General features: G+C 32.3%; 1 protein-coding gene across 4 annotated transcripts; it reads right to left on the minus strand.

Moving 5' to 3' along the window:
• Window positions 1–10,330: 10,330 nt before the first annotated feature.
• On the minus strand, window positions 10,331–24,471 carry LOC114246779 (uncharacterized). Of its 4 annotated transcripts, none has more exons than XR_016323108.1 (3): window positions 24,319–24,471; window positions 20,902–20,937; window positions 10,331–12,592 (listed from the first exon to the last, which is right to left on the minus strand). XR_016323108.1 is itself a non-coding variant. In XM_089727540.1 (3 exons), exons 1-3 carry the CDS (start codon window positions 18,982–18,984, stop codon window positions 12,549–12,551), a joined length of 633 nt encoding a protein of 210 aa, XP_089583666.1. In that variant the 5' UTR covers window positions 18,985–19,816; the 3' UTR covers window positions 10,331–12,548. The 4 variants fall into 4 exon arrangements, 1 of the variants encoding a protein (XP_089583666.1); XM_089727540.1 differs by lacking the exons at window positions 20,902–20,937; window positions 24,319–24,471 and adding exons at window positions 14,070–14,655; window positions 18,982–19,816; XR_016323109.1 differs by lacking the exons at window positions 20,902–20,937; window positions 24,319–24,471 and adding an exon at window positions 18,982–19,816.
• Window positions 24,472–24,846: the final 375 nt, after the last annotated feature.

Consider the following 24,846-nt stretch of genomic DNA (forward strand, 5'->3'; position numbering starts at 1 on the left):
GGGCGTTGTTGAAAATTATCGAAAAGGTTAAAATCAATCTACTTTACAGGATTGTAAACATTTTATGACTTAACTAGAAAATTTTGCGACAATTTAGAATTTCCATCAACGTCAAAAATTAAATTGGTTCAAAAGAAACGTACAAAGTTATGGTGAAATTAGTTTCTGATGATGACAATTTATTAAAATAAATTATATAAGAAGTATTGATTATATGATATATGTTGATTTTTAATAGAGTATCATATATTAATAAAGCTCATTAACAAAATAATTATTGTTCTATAATAATAAGAACTCTGTTTAATGGAAAATTTAATGGTAGGTACGTAGATTTCTGATGGTTTACATGTTGAATTTGGTGGGAAGCCAGATTAATTGTTGGCATCACCGAAAAAGAGCTATGAATGGATCAAAAGAAAAATGGCGTCTATTTACGTTTGTAGTTCGAAGTTAAAAGGGCACTGATACAGCTTGTGGCTTGTTTTTTTTCGAAAATCGTGAAAGTTTCCGTGTAATCATGGTGAATACTTGTATTGTAAGTGGTTGTAAGCGAGAATCATCTCCAGTTTGTGGAATATCCTTCCATATGTCACATTCATTGATAAATTTTTACTAGTGTGAGCATATATTTTTAAAATGTGAGATATTTTTTCTCATTATAATATTTAATACCATTTGTCTTGTAAATTGTACTTAATCTATGTCATATACTAAATTTGAAAAAACAATCGTGAAAAACTATAATTTTGCAATGTATTTTTTATATTACAAGAGCCACCACGTGGTATTTTTTGAACTTTTTTTATTGTATTGAATAGCGTCGCACGCAAGCATGTATATCATTTGCCTGACGTTAAGCGAACGAGGAGTATCTTCTAGTAAATATGACGTTGGAATTTCTGGAAAATGTCCTATATAAAGGTCAAACAAGAGGAATCAAGTACTCAAACGCAAGAAATAAAAAATACCCCGAGAAAAGCAAAAATACGACAAGATGTTAAGGTTTTGAAACAAAAACTTAAAAGTCGCGAAATAGTGATTGTAAATATAAAGTCGATTTTAGATTTATTAAAGAAAAATGGCGATTTTTAATTGAATTTAAATTGAAATTGCGAAATTTTAATGATACTCATGGTTCACTTAGATATTGATTAAAATAAATTATGTATTTCGGTGAAAAAAAAGAATTTACATAAAATAGAGGAAATATTATATTATAAGACTACAGAAAATGAACTGAACTTAATAATAATAATATAACCAATATTTTGTAAATAGAGATCAAGTACTGTGTGTATTGTGTTATGTGTATTGACTTGTCATTTAAGAGTTATTTAATTGTCTACATGTAACAAATAAATGAATTTCAGTTCATTTCATTTTATTACCCATTGTGTTTTATTTCCTAAAATGTAACTAGTAGACTTAATATACACGTGTCATGAAAATAGCACTAAGTAAAAATACAAGCAATTTTAAATCAATTGAAGATGTGAATGTAGGAAAAGAGCACCCGATACGCGCAGACCATGTGTGTTGCAGTGTCAAATATTACTTTGCACGGCCTACTTAGCCAGTACATTAAAGTAGGAATTGCGTAATTAAGTTCAACATAATATTTAAGTCGCGGTTGAGTATTCGGACGTTAAACATGAGTTTGAGGAAGTTTAAGTAATAGAACTGAGGTAATGATGTTTGTAATAAAACTCAGTGCTAGATTTTCGACAACGCAGCAATTTCCAAAAAAAAAAACGTCGAAAAAAAGTCACCATGACGACGAAGCAATGTTTAGAATTGAATTTACATAAATAAACTGTTGCAAGCACGTGTTTTGTATTTACATAGGGCTACACAGAATTACTTAAGGTAAATTCAAAACTGATGCATGTGTATAATTTTGTCCTATAAATAAATTTTATATGGTCATCACATTAGACAAGGACACCGCGACCAAAAAGTATTCTCTTTCGAGACCGATTTCTCGGCATTAGACAGCACTCCAGTTGTAGGTACTTATTAACTCCATGATGACGATTAAGCTTAAGTATCACAGTTTATAAAATTTTCAGGCAACAGCTCCACAATCTTTATGCCACTGAGGACGTCATCACCTTCGATAACGTTTATACTTTCAAGTAATTACTAAGCATATAGTAAATATTTAAAAACTATTTAAGACTAGTAGACTAGACTATAATATAAGATATCTTGAATTGGTCTAAATATTCAAAAATATAATTAAATCACCGCCAAATTTTTTTATAAATGCCCATTAACATAAGATATCAAAATTAGCCGGTACAATTCGTTTCTCTGTATAACGTAATAGTTAGATTAGAGAAGCAGGGTAATAACTTTCATTACATCTGAAGTGCTTGCAGAGAGTATTTATTTTTGCTTATATTTTGAAGGAAATGCGGACACAATTTCAATTGTTTTTTTATATATATTTAAACATACAATATAGATAATAGTAAAGCGTGAAGTCAAGGACTTTATTTTAAGTCAAATATGAAAGAGAGTTAAGTGATTTTAAGCTGTATTTTAAGAGTGTAGGGATACATTATTGTATGAAGACACAACACGTTTTCAACACTCCTTGTCGTTAGTTTTTCTAAGGTGGGAAGTTCTTGTAAAAGCTTTTTTAAAATTTAACGTTTAAGCGTTTTGTCTATTTTAAACTCGTTTTCCCATCGTTATTTTAAAGCGCCCCTTTGGCGCTAACCTATCGGATTCTGGCTTTTGTCGTCTTTGCTGTTATTTTTTGTTATCTATGAACTACAAATGTATTAATTACGCTTGTTACGATGAAACTTTAGACTTATATATTTCACCGTGTACAGTGTGCAAATTACTAGAAACATCGACTTTAAACATCCGGTTCGGCTAGCGATGGATTCGCTAAGCAAATATGTATTTTAGGCTACGGTACAGGACTGATACTGCGTAATAAAAATGAAAGGTGTAGAATTTATTAATTATATATCAAAATAGAATGAAATCGAAGAATTATAGAAGAGTTATAGAACATACGATTATTATTGTTTCAGAGGCTTTTAGAATGATATTTCGTCTGTATATTATGTCGTATCTTTCGAATTATTTAATTAATTTTCATGTAGTTTTTCACAGGTAAAAAAATATTAAATTTGAGCTAAATTTTTTTTGTATTAAAATTGATTTTCCTAAGAAGTTATTGGCACTTAAAGATTTTCCAAATTTAATTTTAGTATTATTAATACACTATAATTAGAAAGTTTGTGTGTTTGTTTTCAAATTGAACTGATTATATTGAAATGCGGTATGATAATAGTTCTATCCTACTACTGAGCCCAGACCCCCGCCCATGCTATATATCCTTTTTTTTTGCTATATATCTTGCAGTTGATGCAAAGGTTCCTCAATAGCTTTACAAGCGGCGGACCGGGGGCGAGCACTCCACATGATTACTGACACAGTTCTGCGCGGTGCGAATAAGTGAATTGTTTTATTTGCGCGTATAATTTAGATTTAACCTTTTTTTATTGGCGTTGCATTGTGTGTCAAAGTGAGCCATATCATTCAGCTTACGAAATTTAAAATTTTATTTGCATAGATTCACTTTTTAATTTTCTACGTCTTCAAGGTACCAAAAAGGCGGCACCACAAACGTATATCGAGATGTAGGAATTTTGGTTCGTCGATCTCCTCCGATTACAGAGTTAGCACGTTGACTACCATGTAGGTCACCGGTGCCCTATGCGACCCACTGAAATAATTATGTCGATTTCTGTCACTAAGCCCCTGGGTTGTCTAACTTTGCCTTCGTTTGTTTGTTAATGTATGTTTTAGTCTTTTAGGTCTTTCAAAAATATATTTCCAAATTTATACATTCTCAGTATCTTAGGATTAGTGTTTCGCATAGTCTACTAGATATTCCTGCTCCTTAGTAAGACGATCGAAGTGAGAAATCGACATAATTACTTTAGTGCGCAACGCAGGGCACCGGTGACGTCCATGGCAGGCAACGTTTTAAATAAACTCCGTATAGAAATTTAAATAATTGTGTATAGATATTATATTAATTCTGGCGAACATATTTAGTGGAACGAACTTTATCTTTCTCAAGAATACTTCTTCAATATACAACTTGTAATCTGGAACATTCCTGCCGAAGGGTATTGTTAAGCTATGCGTATAATGTCTGTACTTAAAACTGAATTGGGCAGAAAAAAGCGCTATTTCATTAAATATCATTACATTATGTTGCAAGTATATTATTTATGTATAATTTACAACCAAAGATAAACAAATTTCAAAACCTATTTTATACATTATAATATACGTTTGAATGTTTCTTTACATTAAGCATTGAATGAATTGGAACGCGGCAATCGTGAAATACGCTAGATCCAGAATTAGTCAAATCTATTTATTTATATGAATGACGGTAGAAACTTTGGGAAATGAGAAAACAAAACAATAAAAAATTCAGTTATAGACATAGATATTATAGAAAAAATTGACAGAGACTATACAAAATGACGTCATGGCCCCTTTGTGATTGATATTTGAGCTTGGTATGTTCCGTTACAGGGGAATTGCACCCCTTGCTCTTCCCATCCTTCACGGTATTGTGTTGTCGAGGGACTAGTCTCCCGTATTATGTAGTGACAAGGTCGGTATTAATAAAGTTCAAGGTGAAGATCGGGGCTGAGATTTTTTCACGAGACATTGAATGTTAAAATTGATCGTTACTTTCTTTGTTCTTCTGAATAATTAAAGTAAAGGATATTAAATTTTGAGGGGTAATTGGTATGTTTTTGTGGCGTGCAAAGCCGTTCGGATTTTAATAAAAACTACTAAGTAATTTTCAAACGTAATTTACTATTTATTACGTTTGATCAATACAATTTTTAAATCAATAGGTTGAGTCAAAATGAAAATCTAATTTTTTTAAATTGTTTATAAGATAATTAACGGCTTTAAAATTGTTTTTGTGTCTAATTCAATATTTTCATATTATTTCGGAGCATCTGGGAGTTTTACAGCAGATACTGTATGATCATCACGTAGAGTGTAGCGAATATGAATACCTTTTCGACCGGGTAGACGATTCGCTGCTATAAGGAGTAAGGTTAAATAAAGATATAGCTCAAGGAGGGTTGACGTCAAACAGACAGCCGCTCGTAAAACTCACGCCAAATCCCTATGCAGCATGATAATAGTACAAGAAGAATGCATAAGGTTAAATCACTCTAAATAAGTATATTTACATATAAATAAAATCAGCATTTTATCGAAACGTAAATTACATTGATATTTTACAAGCTATGTATTTCAATATTCGAATTTAGCGAGTGAAATTGTATAGCGTATTTTCCCCCGCAAAATAGCTTTCCGCTCGGAATACGCTCATAGGAAATCGTGTGTACTGGACGGAACATCAATAGTCGAGTGTAAAATTTTATACAATAGTGTGTAATGTTTACGCGCAGTTGAAGAACCATTTATATAATATTTTTATTAATTTTTGTGTAAGTTACTTTATGTGCATGTTTTATTTTAATATATCATAACAATATATTTTTAATAAACATACGTAACCTAAATTATAAATAATGAAATTGTTGAGATATGATAATTTCGAAGATGAGCTTTTATATATTTTAAGCGATGTTTAAAATAATAATTCGAACTGAAAATTGTAATATTTTTTCCGGAAAAGCTCTGAGTTATCCTCTTTTCGCGTTTAAAGAGGTTTTACTTCGAAAACCAGACACCAAAGATTATCAAGTTGAATAAAGAGTATAGATTAGTTAGTAGGAGGCCTTGACCTAATTCTAATTTTTTTTTAAAGTTTCATTTCAATATGAATCAACTTTTATCACTACAGTTTTCTTAGAACTTTATCTGCTTCGTTTCTGTATTATTGATATTTTATTCTTTATGTATTTGATTAAAAATTTTAGTTTATTAATTTAGTTTTTAATTATTTATTTAGGATGTTCATGTAATAATTACAGTGCTATAAAACTTTATTTTGTAGATATTCAGAAGCTAAAATTGTTCATTGACAAGCTTTAAACATTTTTGGGATTTTAATATTGAATTATTAGTAAAAGTGATTCAAAACGAACGCTGATATTTCTGTTTAAAAAAAAGAAAGAACACAATTTAATTAGACGAGTCCTGCCGTGTACGTATGAAAAAATCATTGCGAGTCAAAGCGAGCTGCTGTAGCGAGAATCTATATATTAATACGTGAAGCAAAAACTTTGTACCCATTTTTACGAAAATTGCGCGGACGGAGAAGTATGAAATTTCTCACACTGATAGAGAATATAGAAGGAGTTCATAATGCTAATATTTTTTTTAAATAATGCATAAAAGATACTTTAAATCAATGAAGAAAACATTACTCACACTACCATTTATTCGACACAACACATAAGTTTATAAAAACATACTCTTTGTTAAAGTCTTTGGTCGAATTGAAAATAGATTCATATTATTTGTCTTTAAAATTATTGATCTTTAGTGCAGTTTTGGCGAATACTGTGATTATATTATCGAATTATAATAGTGTTTGACAATAGAAACATAATAATGTTTAAATTTATAATTTCATTTAATTATAGTCGAATTTCGACTACTGCGGGGCCACTAGTATTACTATTAACGCACACAACAACGCCCAGTCACTCACAGCGGCGACGATGTACCGCGGCATGTAAATACCTAGATGTAGGATGAATTGGATTTCACCCTAAGCGATTTGATTGCTCTGCTCGCATCGTCTAGCAGTAGTGACTTGTAGTCTTGTGAATTGCTTATAACGCATCAAACCTAACCAAGGAAGCTTAAATAGCGTGTCTAATTAAATTAACTAGAGGTCCCGCAGTAGTGGAAATTCGACTATAATTAATTGGAATTGTAAGTTTGTACACTATTATGATTGTATTTTATACTTCTATAATCATAAATTTCGCCAAGATTACACTATTAAAAATATTAACAAAGACAAACAATATTTAATCTCAATTTACAACAGACGTCAAGAACAAAAGTTTGACAATAAATAGTATGCATGCGTGTGTGCGTCAAATACATGGTATGTAGTGTGTGTAATGTTTTCTTTATTGATTTAATGTGTATTTTATGCATTATTTAAAAAAAATAGCATTGTGCACTTCTTCTCTATATTCTCTATAAGTATGGAAAATTTCATACTCCTCCGTCCGCGCAATTTTCGTAAAAAGAGATACAAAGTTTTTGCTTCACGTATTAATATATAGATATACAATTTGGTTTAATTGCCTCTGGAGAATGTGCCCCGAAAATCGTCGAGTGTCCTTACTCAGATAGCTTTGTTGCGAATCTGTTGATTTGCCCGTGCAATAGACTTGTTGATTTTGATGTAGACGAGAATTTATTATGGGCTTGTCTCTTATCAAATATATCGGTTTTTTGCTTTAAGCTATTTTTTATACAGCCAAAAATAGCTCATTAAAAAAATTAGGTTCGTTGCGTTTTGACTATGTACCTAATCGATAGACTGAATATTCATTACATCATTTACATACGTGTATACCAGCTTAAAGCTAGTGACTTTCTCCGTCATTCTAGTGTTTTTAAACGACACGTATGTTTTTTTTTTTAAACTTAGTCCTGTCTTATTTGAAACTTTGGTTTTTAAATATTCATATTCAATTAAAAAAAAAAAAAAAACTAGCCGGCAACATTGCTATTAACTAATAAAATTACCGCCAATTTTCGAAGAGCCTCGCAACTTCTCAAGTCTCAAGTTAAATGTACACATTGCGTAGTTTTCCTGAACACACTTTACAAAATGAACAAACAAAACTGTCCCCCTTTTAGATCACTTTAAAACTTATATGAACTTTTAACCATTAATATGTAGTTCAATTTTTTAAATTAGAATGTCGTAATGTGCTGAAAATGCAATTAAGTAGAAAAAAACATATGAAATTCGGCAAGTTGAATTACAGTTGACAATTATTCAACCGACCTCAGAAATAAACGAGTTTCTGGATTAGATTATATTTTTAATGTGTGTTACCTTTTTCTTTTTCTTAATAAACCGATCTTTAAGATTCTCTTCTTGAAGCTCAGTGCTTCTCTTGTGATCTTGTTAATATTTTCTAAGTTATTGAGTTATCCTTTATAATGCCTTTTTGATTGACTTTCGATGACATTCTTCTAATTTTATTTTGTTAAATTCGTGTTTTCTTTTTTGTAAAATTTCATCCCTACTTTGTCTACGATGCCAATGAAAACGATATGAGAAAGACATATGAATCTATGATTTAATATGAATACTTATACGAAGTCCGTCTTTACGAACGTTAGTATGTATATTTGCTAACCATATAACTTATCACTTACCTTACCAGTGGCACAGTGTCGTTATGCTTTCATTATAATTGAATTGTTGAGCTAGATAATGCGAGTAGACAATGTCAATTTTATTAATTGTATCAATATTATGTGTTCGGTTTATCATTTTCTTAATTGCAACGTGTATTTGATCGTTAGGCTACATAGGTAGGTTGCGATACTATATAACTTTTTTTTATGAATCTTATTTCTAGGCCATTCCCGAGCTTTAACGTGATCACCGTGGAAGGAACGAAATATTTTGTCAACTTAAAAACAAAAATTTTCGCCGATTATACATCTACTTTAGCAATTATATATCTTCTTTAGCAAAAAAAAAAACGATTCTTTTTAACCATTTTCGATAAAGGTGGAGGCACTCAGTACGGATATTTTTTATTTTTAATATTTATTATTATTTTTGTATCAGAACTTTCATCTAGGTGAACGATTTTAAAAGCTCATTTTGTCCATGTCAATTTTATGATATTCCCGTTTTAATGAAATCAGTTTTCTTCTTCATTAAGCATTTGTATTACTTTCATCTTATATTAATTTTGCTTTTAGAATGTGGGGGAGGTGTCTTATTCAACATTACATAAATTATAAATATAGGATATAATTGAACTTTTTTGGTTTTAATGAAAAATAATAAGGTAGTTGATGATAGTTAATAATTTCGTGGCTTCAGTAATATTCATAATGAACGAAGCATGTTTTCTCCAATCTGATATTGACGTCCTAACTGGTTTACTGCGGAGCGACAGCGGCGGGACTGATTCATGCTAATTCGATTGAACAAGCGAGGCTGTATTTTATTTTATATTAGGTCTTGTATTTTCTCTTGGAAACGCCAAGCCGCGCCGTTTTTAATGTTTATTTTAAGAAAATCTGTTTATTTTAAGAAAACCAGTAAAAGTACACAGAATCATTTGACTTTTTAGGAGAGTTTTCGTATTGCCTTGTATAAAATATAGACATAGATTTTATTTTATTTTTGTTATATTCGTGTGCGTTTGTTTGTGTATGTGTAGATGTGTGTAATAGAAAACGCATTAAAATACTACTACATACTCGTACCTATATATACAGTACTGTCATCGTTTAGTCATAATCTTCTCTCGTTTTAAAATTGGAAAAATTGTATTTTTCTCCTACCTACGCCGAAAGTTTGGTTTTCCTCCCGCTGTACAGGGAAGAAAGTCTAACTTTTCCTCCCTAGGTACTGACAAGTGCGCATGCGCGTTAGTGTCTACGTCTGCTCTCACGCACCTAAAATTCTCTGCCATTGTTGTGCTCGGATAGTCGGAAGTATTAAACAAAGATGAGTTCATCAGACAGTTCTTATTCAATTAGTAGTAGTTTATTTAAAAATTAAAAATCAGTTCGTTTTTTTATGAGAATGGGGGAGCTCCGCCCCCCTATCCCCCGCCAGATCTTCGCCCCCGGACCCCACCGGGGCTTCGCCCCTGGACCCCGGCTCGGTACTCCACGAGTTTTCGGCCTGGTAGGAGAAAAAATAGTATGTTCACCGCGGGAAAAAAGTAGGACATCTCATCCTGCGTGTTTGCCAATTTTACACGCGGGAGGAATTGTCCTACTTTTCTCCCTTGGTTCACAATGTACTATTATTGATTATATGATAGATACCCTTAGGTACATATGAGATGAAAGTGCAAATGTGTTTTTTCTTAAATGTGTCATTGTTTCAGGGCAGACGTAGACAGACAGTATAGTGACAGTACAGTACAGACAGTAGATGTGAAAATTCATTTACCGATTCACACTACGCCTTCTTTCACTTTTGTTTGTGTAAATTAGATATGTATGATAATTTACCATTTATAAAGTCGGACAAAAATCTGCTGTTACTGATCAACATTATTTTACAATAACTCTTATTTTCAGAATTATATATTTCGGAAATTTTTAAATAAAAAATCTTCAGTCTGATTACATGTGCTATATTTAAGATATTAATCTTAATAATCTATAAGATATTAATCTAACACGAATACAGTTATATAACTATAATAATCTTTTAATTACTGAAATTTTACAGTACTGGAAATAATACAACGTAGTAAGAAGATTTTTAGAAACATAAATGCGAGTAATTTTATTAAAGAATCCCTTATTTTAGTTTTCATTAAATCTTATCAATTCATAATAGACAGAGTTATTCTATAGTTATATTCCAATTAGGATTGACTTATAGACTAACATTCAAATATTACATTAGACCATTAATTTTGATTGAGATGTTTGTGTATGACAGTAGAAACTATATTATTATAGATTATGTTATACTTCTCAAAATACTAAGCATATTCCTATTTAAGAAAAACATTAAAGTTATATAATGTATTTTTCTGCATACGGAAAAATACTTAATATTGTTTATAATTGTTTACATATACATTATTCTATAATTTCACATTTAAAAAGATTTTAATGTAGTTTAAATTACCAAATTAGTGAAATCTGATCACCATCTTCTTTCATTGTTTCAAAAATGTATTGAGGTTTTTTCAAATAAACCAACCATTCTCAAATGATGCCCCGTGATGTAATAATTGTTTTTATTAATGACTATACAGATTACAGGAATACGTACTACCGATTTCTGCCAGCAAATAATTATAGATAGCTTACTTCCCGGACGCTTTTATATAATAAAATTAACTACGCACCAATAATTGCCTTCATTTCTTTTGTTTTCTTCGATGTAATGAAAAATATCGAAAAGAAAGTGTTCAATCAAGGCTTGAATCATTGCTGAAAATGTTATTCATTGAGTTATTTATTTAGAAATTGCGTAAAGATACTTATAAGTGACTAATAACCTATCCTGTTTCAATTCAACGGTTCGGTCTAATGAAAAAAAGGTTTTTACGATAGGGAAAGCTATTTACATAATTTAACCATATCATTTTAAAATATTGTGAACTAAATAAACATAATAAGTTCTAGTCCTCAATCCTAGTTTGCAGATGAGATTATTTCAGTTTGTTAGCTATTCCATATTATTTTAAATATAAGATTAATAGTTTAGCAGACTTATGTCTACACTACGTATAAGAACTACTTCTGGAATCTTTTAAAACGAATTCCTTGCGAGTTCTTTGAAGGAGAAAAATTCTTTAATTTGCTTTTTCCCTGAATTATTCACTAATATTGAATACTGGTATTCGGTCTATCTTTTGCTTTCACATTTCTCATATTATTAAAGGAACTATTATTTTACTATGTGTTTATGATTCTTTAAAGTTATCTGGCAATTGCGGTCAGGTTTTTTTCTAACATTGGCTTCAAACTATTAAACTGGAAAAGAATAAAAGTATTACAAACCGGATCTATCGTATCTACAATTTTTTACATTTTTTCCGCAAACTTTGAATTCGTGTGAAAGAAATTAAACTGATTTAGATATAAAAAATGTTGAAAAATATTACAATGGGAAGAAACAGGTTTTTAATTATTAACCGAAAACAATGTGAATACTTCGAATTTATTTCAATACAGGATTAAAAGACTATATTCTTATTGGCTAAACCTAAAGGACCATTAACAAAAATTAAACAGGTGCATTAAAAGAAATGAAATTAAGAAAACACATTAAAAAAGTCTCCCAACATGACTGGTGATTCCTCAGATTATATTAATGTTTTATCGTACTGTTGTGAAACTTTTTTAATAGTTACCTATGCTATGTCCCTATTCTGTTATGTACAAGCGACGTCCGACGTGTGTCAAGTTAAGGGGATCTTCGCCAGTTTCTATAGAAATTTTCTGGTATATTTCCAGTAACAGCTCCAGCGACCTATTCTTTTCGTACAACTTATAAAGCTTATAGAAATGTACGCTCGCTGCAAAGATCAGCATAAAAACAAACACTATTTCTCTCAACATCTTAACGCTAATTCTTAATTTTATAATAGGATTTATAATATAAGAAAAACCGAACGGTTTAATGAATAACGATCTAGTGAGCACTTAACGAGTTTCAAAAGTACAATTAGGTCCACACGTATGGAAGGGCATAACAAAGCTGTAGTCCAGCACGTATGCTTCGAGGGGTCGGGCAGGGTTCAGATATTTTCCCTGAACGTTGGCTGCCGCCCAACGTGTGCAGGGATCGTTTGAAAATATTACTGCCGCTGCGTCTACGAACTCCCAGAGTAAGTGTAAAGTTTTATATCCTTGAAACCTGAAACATTTCGAATAAATGAAAATCGTGAAATAAAATACCAATTTCTATACGTCAAATGAGTTTGGAAATAAAAAATTAAGGACAATCTGAGAACTCGTGTAGGGGAATCATGTGAAATATTAGTGACATTTTTAACCCGCTGACGGACGGCCTCCGCTAATTTTTGACCCTACGTAATATTGTATTTACCGAAAGCCCAAACAATCTTGTAGTTGGCCACATTGCAGTCTTAACGTCATGAAACAATAAACTAGTGATTGGCTTTACTTTGATATATGATATGCAAACCAAACTAATTTTCTTAGTTAAATTCCGCGGGTTCATTATTTTTATGAAACAGCGTGGGCGACGCGGTTACGGCGTAGCATCGCCTACACGAGCTAGAAGAATCCTTAATGTAATATTTAGATCGTAAAGAATTTCCAAAAACATTAAATAGAGATAGAGTTAGTTGTGAAATACGTGTTTAGTTCTAAGATAAAATTTAAAAAGATGACTCTATTTGTAGTGTGTTAGTTAATCTAGATACTTTGTCATTTCTACGAATCTTAGATTTGATAAAAAAACAGTACTACAGTGTAGTACATACGTACTGCTCTATATTATATATGTTTTTGTATTTTCTATGATTTTCGTGAAAATTATTTTCATTTTACTGTTCTGTATACGGTTTTTCAATCAAATACATTATAATATTATTTCAACCTTTTCATTTAAATCTTCACCTGTTTTATTGCAAATTTATTTCTTCTTACACTTTGGAAATCTTATGCCTATATCTGACCACTAATTTAACTACTCTACTGCATAAAGATCTTGAATCAACATTATTTGTCTATACTATTTGTGGTGTTAAATTTCTTGGTTCAATTGTTGATTGCAAAATTAGAATCTATTACAGATCCCTAGTACAATTGTGTGTCATGTTGGTGTTTTATATAATGTTTTATGTAATTATTGGCTAATTTACACAATAATAGCTACTCGAAGACGACTGTCTGAAAAACAATTGGAGGTTGCCTTCGTACGAAGGATAGATATAATTATTATAAGAAATATAGGTAGGTACCTATAAGAAATTATCGTCTGATCGTACACGTAACACTATTTTGTCTAAATAAGCCAGAAATCATTACTGAAACAATTATCTTTTAATTGGTTATTTACAAAAGTTACTGAAAGATGATCTAATAACATAGTTTTCCGACTCCGCGCCTGATGTACTTGACATGAATGTCGAAAAAAAGCGATTATGAAAATTTTACTACTTGTTAATATTTACATCTTAGAAATTCTTCCAGTAAATTCAAACAAGATTCAAATCAGTGTAATAACAGTTATTTAGAATGAATATTACTTACATTCCAATATCATACAGTAAATTAGGATGTTAGTTTACATATGGCTTGAATTAAACCCAGTTTGATAGTTTGAAGTAGTTTTAGGTTAATAGAACAATGAAACAAAGTCTTACTCTTGAAAACATGCTTTGAGTCTTTCGTAGGTGTAACTAGGTGAATTTTGATAAACATTTTTAGAAATAGAACATTTTGAGGATGCGACGCCGGAACAACGACTCGTGGAGACGGATAAAATGGCGGAGGCAGCACTTGGTATGTTAGAGGCTCATAATAATTCATCTGGTTATACTCATAGGCTGGCTGCACTCCGAATATATTTGGAACATAGTGCGATGGGGGTTGCGGTGGTTCGACCACATGCCTGTTATCTTCTCTAATAGGTCGCCCATAAATAGACGACCTTGCGGAATACCTCTCCATTCCATTTCTTAGCACTAGTCGAGTTCGTCTCAGTTGTTCAATTCGTCGCGGACATCCATCACCCAACCCGCATTGACATGGTATATCGATTCTTTCTCCGATATAACTGGTGCTTGGAAGCTGTGTCGGGTCATCGCCACTCATTCGTCGGACGGGTTTGAACGCAGACTGATGGGATCTGTATAAATCCGCCCGAGCGGCGTCGTATGTGGCTTGAACTGCTTCCCAGTATGTCCTTATCTGTTCGCTTTGCCGATCAGGAAAGGGCCATGGATACGCCTCGTTGGAGTAAGAAAAGTGATATTGAAAATTAATGGATTCCCTTTGAAATAGGTCTGTTCAATTCTGATGCCTTAAATTCCGTTTCACAGGAACGCGAAGTTGTATAATTGTCTATTGCATTAGAAGTGGAAGTTTCGTGGACAATTGTCGTGAGTACTATTGATTAAAAATGCGATACTGAATTATGTATCAAAATAATGAACTAACAGGAATTGTTTCTTTTAAATTCATGGCATTTAGAGCCTTTGTTTTTATTTTGAGGCATCAGACCGAACGCTATGAAACTTTCTAGACAGTGAGTTTTATCTCCCTAACAATGAAAATGCACACAGATTTTAAGGTAACTTGATGGCAAATAAGTTAACAAACATTTTTGATTCACATAATTAAAATAAAAAAAACTTTGAACACGTTTGTTATAAAAGAAATGCAGCTCTAAATATAAGTTAATAATATCGTTTTTTCTTATATGAATGAAATGAGATATGTAACTAGCGCGTTATAGCATACCAGTTCTAGGATCAAGGTGAAGCGGAAATTATTTTTAGCAATTACGTCAAAATAAATTAATAATAAAATTGTAAATTGTGTAATTAATTTTAGATTTTTTTAAATATAAGGGTTGACAGTAAATATTCAGAAAACTTAAGATAGTGGTAAGGTAGTGTAATCATTCTAAGTTGTAAACAAGCAAATTGAAAAATACTGTGAGTCGTAAAAATTGGGCAAACTCCGTGAAGTCAAGAGTTTCGGGTTTTAAATCGACAGAAGACTTACAATAAAACTATCTGTCAAATTACATTCTACTCGCAACCATCATCAGATTTAAAAGTTTTGATTGGAGATTTGTCTTATCCTTTTAATGCTCCTAAAAAACAGATTAACCCTTCAGGTGTTGAGTAGTTACAGGAGCCTGTAGAGCGCTATCTGACATTTCCTCGGACCTACTTCGGAACAACTACAAACATTGACATTAAATTCGAAATGCTTCGAAAGAAAATAATCGATGAAAAATGTGGAAGTTTTCAATGAAAGTATTGGAATCCGCGCGAGCTATGCAGCCTTGGACCTTGAATGTATGCTGGAAATAGTGGACGATAGAAAATATTTTCTGCGAATATTGTGAATTGAAAAGAAAAGATTGTTGGTGTATATAGGTGTTTAACTTCAAATTCAATTTTATAAAATTTCATATTCAATTTTGTAAACAACAAATTCAATTTATATTCCAAGCTTAGAATTTTTTTCATTATTATTTTAAAATTAGCAATACTAAAATTTAAAAAAAAAGAAGGTAGGGCAAACAAAAATCCATGTCAAGTCAAGAATTTGGATCATCAAGAAATTGAATCAAATCAAATTGAATCAAGTCAAGAATGTTTAAAAAATTTAATTTGAAATTAAAAACCTATAAATAAAGCCAATGTCCGCCTACCTTAAGATATGAAAATGAACTTTAAATTATACGCGTATATTTAATCGTATGTAATTAAGCTGCGTAGTTATATCGCATAAAACATGCGCTCAATATCCAAAGATCCGTTTCAAAGTTTCACAGCACTTAAAACCTCACTCAAACTTAAATATAGTCCTTTTAAAAATTTACAAACGTGCAAAGCTAAAGTTGAAAAAGTGTTACCTTACGGACGCAGTCAATTTGAAATAAGCGCAGCTCCAACAATTTTAACAATGCATAGAAATTTTACATTGTTAAGAACACAATATATTCATGCCTTTCAGCTTACAGACACGTCGACTTTATCGTGACAAAAAATCGCAAAACGAAACGTTTTAAGCGAGTTAAATCAAATTTATATCTTCAAGCCATTATTATAATAATAATATAATAAGTACTTTTAGGCAGACACTACTTCAAATTTCATCTCAGGTTGAAGAACAATTCCAGTACCAAGACGCGATTACAAATAAAAGTTGCAAGAAGCCGGCCGTGGGCTGTATTAAGTTCCTCTCGAAATATACTCAAACGTCTATAAGTAGCTTAAAGTACTGATTTTAAACAATTGTTTCGTATCGTAAAAGATTCTACGTGAATATAATAAAGGAGAAGACCTTTAATTTATAAATGAAATACATTATAATATTGAATCAATCACGCCTACGCCTGTCTGTCTCCGCAACGTTATCTGAAAGACAAAGATCTCCTATAACAATACACCATGTTTTCATTATCTATTCTATCATGAAAAGTTCAACTTCAGACTAGTCTTTCGATCTCATATTTCGAGTCGCAATTTTATGACCTCAAGTGACCCTAAACACTAAGCGAGACAATTGACCGTTGTCTTGCTAGAATAATAATTAAAATTAATTTAGAATAGCATTTCTTTTGCTCCCTGATCGTGAGTGGCTACCATCGTTTTTCGACATCAGCAATACCAGAAGCACAGCCAAGTCGATGCCTACCTTTTAAGTTTCCTTTTAAGTTAAGTACTTTCCGCAAACCATGTTTACATTTATTTTACGATTTAAATTAGATCATCAACCTTTTATCTTTGAAATTTAAATGATAATGCATTATTTACTATTCTCAATTGACATTCAATATGGTGTATCAAACTGAAACATTTGAATCTAATATAAAACATGAACAAACCCGTAATCATAGACTAACGTCCAAAACTATGATTTTCAATTATAACTGTTTCACAGAGTTGGATAGCAGTACAAATAGATTGAGTATTATCGTTTGCAGAGGCTTACGTTGGTCGCAGAGAAACACAGAGCTATTTTACATTAAACCTATTGCATCGGAAGGTACGTTGTTCACTTTGTGAATTTTATCGCCATAGTTGAATCGAAGGCTCCGCAAAAAAACCTCAGTCATTGGATAAGATGATTTATTGGATTACGACGATTAATTGAAGACAGTTAAAATGTATTAAAAACTAGCTGACCCGGTAGACTTCGTAGTGCTTTAATAGATAAATAAAAGATCTAAACTATTGTATAAAATAAACTTAAAACAAACAAAACGGATGGGGACACATCAAAGGAAAAACAAAATTGTTATTTTTATTTAATTCCGAGCATTTATTTATTTATCTACCTTTTAAACCTTCTCTGGACTTCCAGACCAAAATTAGCGAAATCGGTCTAGCCGTTCTCGAGTTATAGCGTGACTAACGAACAGCAATTCATTTTTATATATATAGATCGATAAAGATAATAGATAATTACGAAAAAACTATGAGACTGTGGAAACAAGAATAAGACAATAAAAAATTAACTTTACAATATGTTTCAACTATGAGCCATGTATTAATTATTTTTTGTTGCTTAAATCACCCACCACGTGTCAACCATTATATTTGCAATCATATAACAATATAATGAAAAACTTCTTTTCTCTTTAAAACTTCTTTGCCGTCATGTTACCAAGTAAGCATAAACAAAAATAAAACTTGTAGAAGGAAAATGTGAAGTATTCATTTTGTGTGTGAAAATGAGGCTGTGTATATTTAGTGTAGCAGGAGATTGTCGCGAAACAGTCGTTTCTATCTATGACAATTGGAGAATCATTCTCTATTTAGAAATTGCTCACACCAAAGTGTAATTTAAAATCGATGGTTAGTATCAGCGTCGGTATAAACTTGTAATATCAACGATTATAATTTGTGCTACGATCGCGAAATATCCCGTTTTATTGCGGTCTAAAATTTTATCGATAAAATATTTAACAGGTATAAAAGCCACTTAAAAGTAATATACTAAAGATATATGTAGTTAATTATTTAGTATTGTTATCTTTCTAATACATTTTATGAGTATTTTATAGTTTTAGAGTATTCGTCACCAACTTACATTTGTACGCGACTGCACATAGACTTTCCCGAGAAGAGTGAACGAAAAAAGTGGCAGAAAAACGCATTTACAATAAATAATTTCAGCTAAAAAAAGATGCTTCACAAAACTGCCGATACAAATCGAAACTAAGCGGAACAATTTAACAGGGACGCTTTGAAAACTTTTGTCTTTTCCGAGTCTAAGTTGTTGTGGCCGCGTGTGAATTAAAACGTTACAATGTAATTACAAAGTGTGAAAACGTACAACGTGTTCTAGTATTTAAATGGCTCGATTAAAAAAAAGTTAGTTAAATTACTAAACTATTCTATATTTTATTTGGATTTTTAAAGTTAAGTTTCCAAAGTAGAAGAAGAATAATGGTAATTATGTTGTTTCTTGAATGTATTAGATACACGTAAACGATTGAAAAAATATCATAAAAAGGTTAAACAGCAAACAAAATAACATCAAACTATAACTTTGAAATGATGATGATCAGTATTAATAAATTATACATACCATTTTTCTTAGAAGTTCACTAGAATTCAATTTAGTTCTATGAATAACGCGAAAAACTCTTGTTAATGTTATAAAACTAAATATTAATTTACCCACGCACGATACATTTAAGCCACTAACGGAAAGCTAGCGCGCCAGATACCTCGGCTAAGGTGCGAGTGGACGGTTTCTATTTGCAAGTTGGTATTCACTCCGGTCACAGTACTCCACTGAGCATGCGCAAGCCGATGGCACCCCGCATATTTCAAATGTCCAGGCTACATTACTATTATATATTGCTGTTTTAGTATTCGCGTTATATACATATATCGGTGTACTGTTAAAATGTTGACTTATACAAGCATTGTTTTATTAGTCTACTAGCCGTATGCTAGCTAGCTGCGCATTTAAAATTAACATTATTATTTATTGGCATCACTATTAGGGAGTCCAACACTCATACAAATATTAGCCTATCCATTAAGTATATGTATTTTCTACATGGATACCAAGTGTCAATCGGATGCATGGTTATAACGGAAAATCCGTAAAAACCACTGTAGATTTATATATTAGGATAGATAATGAAATGTTTTCTGACATGCAATGCTCATTTATGTCCAATAAATAAAACGTCATCCGTCACATGTAAACACGTAGGCGTAGCTGAGAATAATTTTGCATCTTATTGTTAACGTGTGGGTAAAATATAATCAATAGCCAGTTGAGATTCACGTCACCGGCAACCTTCGCAATCTGAAGTTGTTTATGAAGGATTCTAATGAAGCTGATTTAAATTTTTTCGGGTGAATGGACGGTAACTTGCGCACCAAACATCTATTTAGAACGTGAAAATCATGACCGGAGTGTATTTTTTTTATCACTTTTTATAGTAAAGCTTGGCGGAGGACTATGCGTCTGATGGCGATGACGATGATGAACGGTCAAAAATTTCGGAGTCTCCAGAATATTTTGTATTGTTTTAAATTAAGCTTGTTAGGTGTATTTACTAGAACTGATCCTTAATATTTAACGAAACTTTGTATTTTAAATGCTAATATTGCTATGCAATTTAAATGGCAATTTAAATTCAAAGAAAGCACTAAAGCTTTCCCGGGCTGGTCGGTACAAGCGTGTCATAGACGTCAGACCTCGCGAATCTAGGTCGAGATCTCCTGGATGAGCCTGTAAACAAGCTCCATTATAAATGAAATAGAAAATTGCGTTTTATATTCGCTTGGTCCTCAGAATCGCAACACTCATACCTACCTGTATCCCACGTATATAACGTAATCAATAATCTCAGGCGACGGCGTGCCTAGTTTTATTCACGTGTTTATTATTTTCGTTTCATGTTTATTGTATATGTTTTAAGCTCCTGGCTGAGCCTTTGTTCGCCCACCTGTCCTGGTGAAACTGGAAAGGCCTCCGGGCCACCAGTAATCATTCAATCATAAAAAAAAAAATTGTTTTAAATTATAATTGAAGGTAACGAAACGCGCAACCACCAATGGTATTTTATTCATTGAACAGATTTTCATTTTGTAGATTATAGTGATGTTGCAGTATCGAAACAAATGATTTGTTTCGCCGCCCGCAGCTTCCCATTGGTTTGTTTTTCTTTATTATGTAAACTGCGTGATTATTAGTTATTTCGTTTTTCGTAACTTCGTAATATTCCGAGTCGATCTGAATGCGCCATTGAAACATTCCGTTTTGTTCCAAGCCTGTGGTAATTTTTCTGATTGATATGCGTAAACAAAAATACACAATAGGAAGTTTTGAAGTATCTCGACCGGAAGTTAATTGTTAAACCGATTAAAATGTTACGAACGACTGTCTCGCGACCGTGTTGCGTGCGTGTGTGTGTGTGTGTGTGCAATTTAAAGAAAATTCATTATAAAATTAGTATTTATTGTGTATTGAATAAGCCATACTTACAGTGATTGCAAACTTGTAACGGAATATTCCGGAGTCCTGTGGGATTATGAAAATAAAAATCAATTAGAAAATGTTTACTAATAAATATTTTTGATCTATAGTTACCTATTATGTGGAGCTGGTTTCAAATTACATCTAACGTTAAGATACGATTACTTTGTACAAAAACACCATCTGGATAATTCCACGAAAGGTAACAGGCTGTACAGACCTTCTAGAGAATTCTTCTTTTTTCTTCAATTATTATTATATGTTCTGATTTAAATGTTATGCGATGTATGCAAAGTATCTCTTTAGAAAAAAAAAAACGAGACTTAGCTAATTACAGGTGTTCAACAGGCTCAGTACCAGGTGTGCTGTGAGGCTCATCATATGTTTTTAACATCTTATCATATTTGCATATTGTACTTAAAATAAAACAAATTTGTGCGTTTTTTCCTTAAGTTCGATCAGTTTAAAAACTCTCCACTCTTACTTTATGGTGTGTATCGTGACACCATAGGCTAGACGTACGTCAGAGAAAGGCACCACCCCATCTCTCCCGGTGGGTGTAGTGCGCGGCGACAAAGGGTACATCCGAGAATGGGCAGTAATGTTGTCTGAGCTTAACCACACACTGCGGTCAGCGTTAGCCAGTGTTAGGGCAGATTGTTAACCCGCACGGATAGTTACAGTACTCGGCAATAAATATTGCACATCGTACGTGGGAAAGAGACGGTCAATTTTTGCTTCGTAGATTCGTTATATCTGTCGCATATTACTTAATTGACATTTAGTTTCCAAAAATAACGGATCGATAGTGTTTCGTCGCACATAGGTAACGAAAACAACAAGACAAACACAGAACAAAATTAGACGACTGTCTCTTTCTAAATATCGATGTGCAGTATTTATTGCCTGGTACTGTAACAACATCCTGTTTTTTTCCGGTGTGAAGCAGACACAAGCTTTAATTGGGTAGCTGTAATACTATTGAGATTACGACCTCATACATATCTCAAGGGTAGTAGAGGAATTCACATTATTATATCAGTGAGCTCTGGTAACTAATTTCAGCTTTTAACTCGTTTATACAACTACGCTTTAAAAAAAAGAAAAAAATTCTCGATCAGAGGAGCGTAAACTTCACGAACGATTTAGGGACAACTCTTAAAAAGTGAACAGGTTTAAAAATGAAAATAACGTATTCAGAAATAATTTCGCGCCGAGCACTCAATCATCTTTTGTGACATTGTATCCAATTTAAATTCTTTGATACAACAAGCTAAGTAAGTATAAACATAGTATGTGTGTATCTTTGCGAGTAAATTGGCTCGCTACGATCACTTTACTGAAGGGTTTTGAGGATAAAAACGGAACAACGAATCAACAGTGCCCCAATACTGTACTTCCCATACAATATTACCTTTGAAACAACGATAATTTAGCATTACGATCATACTGATTTCAGAATGTGGAAATTATAAGTAGTATTTTTCTCGGTTTTCACAAGTTGTAAATATACATCAAACTACTTTTACCATTTTAAGCTCGGGTTTTTTTTATTGTCATTATAAATAATATTTTCGACATTTAATTTTTTTTATTGCTTAGATGCGTGGACGAGCTCACGGCCCACCTGGTGTTAAGTGGTTACCGGAGCCACAGACATTTACAACGTGATGCCGCCAACCACCTTGAAATATGAGTTCTAAGGTCTCAGTATATCTACAACGGCTGCCGCACCCTTCAAGCCGAAACGCATTACTGCTTCACGGCAGAAATGAGCAGAGTGGTGGTACCTACCCGCGCGGACTCACAAGACGTCCCACCACCATTAATTACGCATATTATAATTTTACAGGTTTGATGTTGTGAACATTTGCCACGAAAACTGTCAAATGTTCACGATTGACTTCCACGGTGAAGGAATAACATCGTGTGATAAAAATAAAACCCGAAAAATTGTAATTTGTGTACTTACTGGTGGTAGGACCTCTTGTGAGTCCACACTTACCCGTGCACCTCCTTGCCTATTTCTGCCGTGAAGCAGTAATGCATTTCGGTTTGAAGGGTGGAGTAGCCGTTGTAACTATACTGAGACCTTAGAACTTATATGTCAAGGTGGGTGGCGCATTTACGTCGTAGATGTCTAAGGGCTCCAGTAACCACTTAACACCAGGTGGGCTATGAGCTCGTCCACCAATCTAAACAATAAAAAAAACTTTGTATTGACCTGAATGTACATTAATGAATAATTTATCATACATAATGCCACATAAACTAAAAAATGAAAAATAAATTTAATGTAAAAAAAAGCGTGGGATGCTTTTTAAGATATTATCAAAATGATAAGACTTCTACTCATATTATCTGTCATAAAATATGGAAACTATTGTCACCGCGCACCGCACACATTTAATAAATTGATTTTCTATTTTTAGTTGGATTTTCTACAAAAGCGTATTTTTTAGTTTCTTTTTAAACTATTTTTTTATTAACTTAGGAATTACCTCAAAAAGACAGTTTTTATAAAATTATTCGCATTTTAAAAAAAATGCGCGCAATGTCTGATTCGAAATAACTGATTCTAAATTCACACAGATTACGTATTAAAACGATTCTAAAAGTCATTTTATTTATTTTATAAAAAATAATTATGAAATCTGAGAGAAAGAAGTCAGAGTCAGATTGTATTAGTTAGTCTCTGTGGCACTCCAGTTAGCGAGAATCACGAGTAGCGTAAATGTACACGAAAACCATCTTTCCGTTCTGTGTTTTTAAGGAATTTTTTGTAGCTCAACCTTAAAAGTGTACTAAGTTTTAGCTAGAATTTTTGTTATATCAATTATTGACACCCATATTTATGTATAATAAAGTAACAATGAAAATCTAAATTACAAAATCAAAGAGGTATGTATCGAAATAATTTAATTAATTTAAATCGTCATAATTTCGTAAGACCATTATTAAAGATTGCTCGGTTACATTGTAAAAGATCACGAAGAAAATGAGTAGCTGAACTTGTTGTCTCATAATACTTATTAGAATCTAATAATAAGACGCTATTGGAATTAAGCATGCAAAAATGAAGTATCAAAAATATTAATTCAATGGCTAATTTTTCTAATGCAAATAATCATATTAAGATATATAAATTCAAGCACGAAAGGAAACGAAACAGGGACGCGCCATTACCAGACCACTGAGTCGTGAACTAATTTTCCTCGGAACTTTTATTTATTGAGTTTGAATAAAATATTTTCTTCGCTCACCCTTGACACGTCCGCCCGGCTCTCGATAAAGCTTATTAATACATGTCTCCGTAGGTATCGTATAGGATTTCAGTGACGCAGTTGAATAAATAGTTCAAAGGATTGAAATAAATAATTGACGAAGCAATTATTAAATGAAACGGAGGAACTATGATCGACTTACGTTCGTGTCTTGTCACTAGCTCCAAACGTGTGTCTGAATATTGATTTTCATTGTACTCTGTATAACTCGATTGATTCTGTGGCCTTAGTTAGATGAGGTGCGTCCTGCTTCCAGCTTACGGGCCTTATGTCTACTGCGTAACTATTCTATGCACCGACCACGGCTGCATTAGCTGTCGTCGAGACCGATTTGTAAATCACGACGTATCCATTTGAACTCAGTCGGGTATCATGTAAAACTATCTCTTGATACAACTGTACGCGTTATTCGAAAATCAATCTAATTTCTATGAGGAAAACGTTACATGTTCTAAAATAACATAAGGGCATTTATTGGTTTTTTACATATTTCAGCAAGGGAAAATGTTTTTGTATAAAATACACCTAACCACATAATATGTATTCGTTTAATACCGTTATTTAAATATCACTTACTATCTATGCATGCAATCCGTTGAAATATTTGAGACTGTTTCTATAACTAGTTTTTTTTTTCATATACATATGTGTGTAGAATAACGAAAACTCT

The sequence above is a fragment of the Bombyx mandarina genome, chromosome 01, assembly GCF_030267445.1.
Source record: "Bombyx mandarina strain Sakado chromosome 01, ASM3026744v2".
In the NCBI taxonomy this organism is placed as follows: Eukaryota; Metazoa; Arthropoda; class Insecta; order Lepidoptera; family Bombycidae; genus Bombyx; species Bombyx mandarina.

Coding starts and splice junctions, on each gene's coding strand:
- LOC114246779 (XM_089727540.1), bottom strand. Junction 12,593..14,069: donor CTCAAAGCATGTTTTCAAGA/GTAAGACTTTGT, acceptor GAAATGTTTCAG/GTTTCAAGGATATAAAACTT.